Source organism: Chinchilla lanigera, unplaced genomic scaffold (assembly GCF_000276665.1).
Source record: "Chinchilla lanigera isolate Chin_1 unplaced genomic scaffold, ChiLan1.0 scaffold00158, whole genome shotgun sequence".
Classification (NCBI taxonomy): Eukaryota; Metazoa; Chordata; class Mammalia; order Rodentia; family Chinchillidae; genus Chinchilla; species Chinchilla lanigera.
This window is the reverse complement of record NW_004955559.1, coordinates 410618-416728: the sequence shown is the minus strand read 5'-3', so window position 1 is coordinate 416728 and position 6111 is coordinate 410618. Positions and strand designations below refer to the sequence as shown.

The following is a 6111-nucleotide window of genomic DNA, read 5'->3' as shown; positions in this document are numbered from 1 at the left end:
TTCCCACTGCTGGCGAGCTGCTCTAGATGATCTGCCAGGCTGGATCTGAGAGATGGGGTCCCCCAGGCAGAAACTGGGGCTGATGTTTCTCATTGTTGTGCCTTTAACCCTCAGGGTGACTCGGGGGGCCCGCTCATCTGTAATGGCGTGCTTCAGGGTCTCACATTCTGGGGCAGTGATCCCCATGGCCAGCCTGAAAAGCCCGCCCTGTATACCAAGCTGGTGTCCTACTGGAAGTGGATCAAGGACACCATGACGGCCACCCTTGTGTGCCCTGCCCGGCCTGTTGGCACTAGAGTTCTCAGGGTCAGAGCTGGGTTTCTATGTTCTACCCAGCTCTGCTGCCATTTCTTCCTGTGACTGTCTCTCTCACCTCCTCAGAGTGATCCTGGAAATGCATTGGTCTGCAGTGATGTCCTCCAAGGAATAAGAGCATTGGGCCAAATCCCTTGTGACCACCACATGTTTCCCGATATCTTCACCAAAGTGCCATCCTATGTCAAGTGGATCAAGGACACCATGGCGGCCAATCCCTGAGTGCCCTCCCCTACCTGCCAGACTATTAAAATGGAATATTACACAACTGTGCTATCATCTTTCCAGATGGGGTTAGGGGACCCAGAAGTCAGTGCCCAGCTCCCTAAGCCTAGAGCTCCCACGCTCCTGAGCTGGATGCTGCACATGGGGTCATGGCAGACCCAGGAAGGATGGGCAGACAGAGGTGTGTGGTGGTGGTTTTCGGTCTTGGGCAATTTGCCCCTTGGGTGGATGTTCCACAACGAAGGGAGATGTGTTCTCATGCAGGGGGTACAAGGACACTTGGGGGAAGTGAGTGGTGCGGCGTGAGTGCGCTGCGGAGTTGGGGCCGCGTGGGCTCACCTGGGGGAGTGGAGAGTGACACGTGGTCGGCGCCATCCAGGGAGCACTAAGCAGGGGCTGGAAGTGGAACACAGCAGACACCCAGCCGCTGCGCACCCTACGCCAAGCCTTTGTGAGCAGTGTGAACAGAGGCTGGGGCACATTAGTCAGTGTGCTGTGCTGTCCAAAGGCCAGACGTCCCGGGGCAGTGAAGCAAGATGTTGAGAAAAGGAAGCAAATGTCCAGAGACAGCTCGTGAGAGAAAGGATTAACTAAGGCAATAAAAGAAAATGATAGTGTTAACTGCAACTTGCTAGCAGAGAGTAGTCCTCTAGAAGCCACATTAAAAGAAAGGCCTACTGGGCGTGGTGGCGCACCCCTGTAATCCCAGCACTTGGGAGGCTGAGGCAGGAGGATTGTTTCGAGTTTGAGGCCAGCCTAGGCTACAAAGTGAGCTCAAGCCCAGCCTGAACTGAAGAGCGAGACCCTGTCTCAGAAAGACCAAAAAGAAGTCCCTCAGCAAAAGCCCGCAAGCAGCACCTACTCATGGGACCTACCATGGGACCACTTGGCAAATCCCTCTGCGGGGTGAGGTGCGTGTGCTGTGCTGCATGCAAACCCTTCTGTGGGGTGAGGTGTGTGGTGTGCTGCACTGTTCTAAGCAAGTCCGGGGGGTGGAGGTGGTACTTAACAGCAGCATCTCTGAGGAAGTCCAGTGGCTTTGAACAATATTTGCTAGAAAGTAGTCAGCGTGTTCTTCGGTGGCTGGCTGGTGTACAGCACTACAGTTTTCTTTGGTGCCCGACTATTGTAGTGAGGGCTTTTAGTATTTTACTAGCTGTCTGACACTGCCATCATTAGCTTGCTTTGTCCAGCTGTGTGACGAGTACCCTGAGGAACAGCTGACTCAGAGTATAGGTAGGATTTATAGGAGGTCTTTACAGACAGTACTAAACTGACTGGTTTCCAGTGTCCCTCAGATATACTTATGCAGACATTGTGTTCCTGTAAACCTAGCATTCCCTGGACCACGCAAGAGTCCTGAAAATACAGAAGAGGCATTTCAGGGACATGGTGTTTAATGTTCTTGTTTGTCCTGGGGATTGTCAATACACACTGACAAAAAGTACAAGCCCACATACAAGTACTCAGTGTGCAAGAACACAGTCAGGGAAGAGACGTCCTCCTGTGGGAGGAAAGGGAGAAAATCTTTGGGGTGAAAGGGAGTGTAAGTTATTGATTGAGGTTTGGACTCTATGACTGAATCAGGGCATATAAATGGATGGATGAGTCTGCCCTGAACTACAGATCTGACGTCCCACAACTAAGGAGGACAGTTCACTAAACCCTCTGCCCATGAAGGCCAGAGAGAGTGGCAAACTGAGCCAGGATCACATTCAGTAAGGCCCACCAGAGACACAGCGGGGAAGAAAACCTGAAGACACAGCACAGGGCAGGGAGGACCGCAGCGATGGCAGGAAGGAGATAAGAGACTGAGGGAAAAAGAGACACATCTCCAAGGGCTGGAGAGAATGTGAATCCTGGAGATTGAAGAAGGCAGAGGCAGCTTCCTGTGAGGTCTCTCAAACTGGGCTTGGACATTCTTCCTTGGTTGCTGCATTCTACTCTAGCTCTGGCCATGTGAATAAGCACCATCGATCATGGCTACTCTGAGGGGAGCCTGGACGGAAACCTGCAGCTTGATGCCACTCTGCCCTTGTGTCCACCGTCTCCAGTACAAGAAAGCGCAGACTGGGTGTGTAACTGAGGCTCCCTAAGTCCCACAGGAGGCAGGATCCCTAGCCCTGCTCAGGACAGTGGTGCCGCTGGTCTCTCTCTCTCTCTTTTTATTTTAAAAAGAAAAAAACCCCCAAAATTTCAAACCAAGATAATAGGAGGGTAACAATGGTTAATACATTGTGTATTGTTATCTTTAAATTAGGTCAGAATACAAGATATTGACTTTTACTTGTCCAAACAATATTAGCACAAACCTTTCTTTTCAATGAACTATAAGAAATTAGTAGTATAAATATCTTAACTAATATCTATCCATGTATCTATGATTTGCTTTTCCCTTCCTTTTTTTCTCCAATCCCCAAGCCAGTTTCTCTTTCCTTTTGAAGTTTCCTCCCATTTCACAATATCTACTGTACATTTTGGGTCTTATTTACTCTTTCGGCTTCTCACACCAGGCAGACAACACAATGTTTGCACACGTACATCTGGTTTATTTCACTTATAAGTATGGTCTTGAGTTGTATCCATTTACCTATAAAAGTCTCCAGTTTATTCTTCTTTATGGCTAATACTCCACTGTATAAAAAGACCATATCTCTTTTTATCAATTTCTCGGTTGTTGGGCATTTGGGTTGTTTCTAAGATCTAGCTATTATAAATTGTGCTGCTGTAAACATGGGTGCACATATACTGCTGTGGTATGATGTTTTTAATTCTTCCTGAATCTGTCTCTCTTTTGTGTGTTCCGTCCTGTGTTAAGGTGTCCCTACCTCTCTCTCCCCAGTTCTCTGGATTTTCCTTCTCTTTGATGCTATCTTTCTTCTCTGCAGCCTCTGGCATCCTGCTGTGCATGGTCTCTACCTCTCTGTGCCTGTCTCTGTCTTTCTCTCTCCCTCCTTCCTTTGTCCTCACTTTTCAAAGATGGCTGGAAGGTTCTGTATGACCCTTTCTTCCTGGCTCAGGCTGTCCAGCCCTTCACGTCTGTCTGTCCCTCACTGCCCCATTTTTTAATGTCACAGCTTCTGTTCCCCTAGGGCTGGAATGAATATCCCATAATATGACTTGTCTCTGCTCAGTGCCTGTTCAAAAATTTGCTGATTTATGGATTGGGACTTCTGTGTTTTGTTAGATTCTCTTGAGTTCTTTATATATTCTAGATATTAATCCATTTTCAGAATTGTAGCTGGCAAAAATTTCTTCTAGTCTTAGGCTGTTTTCTGTTGGTTGTTTCCTTTGTTGTGCAGAAACTTTTACATTTGATGCAGTTCCATTTGTTGAGCCAAGCTATTAATTCTCACACTTCTAGTCCTATTCAGGAAATTTTTGCCTGTCCCTATAACTTTAAGTGTTTCCTTTATGTTTTCTTTTAGCAATTTTAAAGTTTCAGGTCTTATACATAGGCCTTTGACCCAATTTAAATTGATTTTTGTTACTGGGTAAGATATGGGACTCTAGCTTCACTGTTCTACAAATGGATATCCACTTTAGCCAGCATCATTTATGAAAGAAGCTGTTTTCCCCCAATGTTTGTATTTGGCTCCTTCATCCAGAATTAGGTGGTTGTAGTTGCCTGTGTTTGTTCTGGTATCCTCTACTCTGTTTCATTGGTCTGCATGTCCCTAATAGTGTCAGGATCATGTTCTTTTTGTGACTATGGCCTGGCAGTATAATTTGAAATTGAGTAATGCCTCTAGTCTTTCTGTTTTTGATTAGGACTTTTTAGGTAGTTCTAGGTTCTTTTCTCTTTCCATATGAATTTTAGGGTTGTTTTTCCAGTCTTTAAAGAGTGTTATAGGGGTTTTGATGGAGATTGTGTTGAATCTTTATACACACACACACACATACACACAGAAGAACATGGGAAAACAAGGCAACAAAAGGATGCCAGGGTATCCCAAACAGATCTAGAGGGTATCAGGTGAGTTAGAAGCAACATCAGTTAGCAGAGCTTTACAAATTGATTAAAGAAGAGGCAGAGAAATTTGGTGAGTCCAAAGAGCACATGACCCCAAAGTTCATGGGATTATCATATAAAATGATTAATATAGACATGGGAGAAATGAATAAAAAATTAGATATGACCAAAAAGGTTCAAAATATAAATAACAAATTTACCAAAGATATAGACTCCATACCTGTCAGGTTAATAATAGGCCTTAGTTATTGCAGGCTGGTTAGGTCCACAATCTCCCCAATGAGTGTACAGCAAAGGCTAAATAAAAAGAAACAAATGGAGTGATTTCAGAACTCCAGGAGGATCAAAGCCCTCTCACAGAATTCGAGATTCACTCAGGGCTAAGACCAAGACCTTCTCTAGGTGGCCCATATTTATTTAGTTATCAGAAGATGGGAGAGGAGTACTCAAGAAGGGCAGAACCACTCAAGGACTTCTCCAAGCAAGGCATTAAATTAATCCACCCAGGAGTGAGATGCTGGAGGCTACAGTCTTTATCTAGTTGAGGTTGGAGCCAGGTGTCCTTGGCTGTGACCTTGTCTTATTGTTTTAGGCTTCATGGCTTCACCCACCATTACAGGCCTCAGTAGGGATCAGTGACTCAAAGAGGTTCACTTACTGTGAGTCCACCACCTGTCTCCAGACAAGGAGCCTAGGCCTTGGGCAGACTCACAAATAAACATGAAAAGCCAATTGGTTAATTTAAGTCCTGCTCAGGGCTGCTTCACTGTGGTTTCCATCACATACAAAGGTATTAGACAGAAAATAAAAAATTGTATAGAATTCATAAATTGTAGAAAAGAACAATATGAAGACAGGGCTTCTGAAATTGAGGATAAAATTGTGAGTTTTAATGATTTCCTCAGAGAAGCCTTATAAAAGATGAGAACAAGAAAAAGTCATCCACTATCTACTAAACAATGCAAGAACAGTAACCTAAGGCTAAATGGAATTAGAGAGAAACTAGAAGACAGTATGCATGGAATACAAACTTTGCTTACAGAAATCATAATAGAAAACATTCTAAGTATGAGGAAAGATTTCAACATGCAGGGAAGTGGGGCTTATGAACTCTAACCAATTATGAAAAAAAAAAAGATTCCCATGAAATATCTTAGTCAAAATTCCAGATATCCCACCAAAAAGTAGAATCTTAAAAGTTCCCAGAGAAAAAAAAGAAAAGACATATAAGGGCAAACCCTCTCTACTATTACAGTAGACTTCTCAACACAGACTCTAAAAGCCAACAGAAGCCCGGCATGGTGGTGCATGCCTATAATCCCAGCACTCAAGAGGATGAGGCAGGAGGATTATCATGAGTTTGAGACCAGCCTGGGCTACAAAGTGAGCTCAAGGTCAGCCTGAACTGCACAGCGAGACCTTGTCTCAAAAAGACCAAAAAAAAAAAAAGAAGAAAAAAAGTGATTCTGTTGTGTGGACATCACAGTGATGGTTATGATATCAGTAGCCAATCTTTCTGTGTGTGCCGGCAATCGAACCCAGGCCCTCACACTCTACTACTGAGCTGCACCCTCTAACCACAATAGTCAATATAATCT

General features: G+C 44.8%; 1 protein-coding gene across 1 annotated transcript in view; it reads left to right on the top strand.

Annotated features, from left to right (window-relative positions):
- The window catches only part of LOC102010843 (kallikrein-2-like), a gene marked incomplete at its 3' end in the record, with an annotated part of 17449 nt that extends 16919 nt beyond the window's left edge, over positions 1 to 530 (top strand). The window contains 1 exon segment of the mRNA XM_005412758.2: positions 382 to 530. Coding sequence (XP_005412815.1) covers positions 382 to 530 — 149 coding nt within the window.
- Between the last annotated feature and the right edge of the window lie 5581 nt (positions 531 to 6111).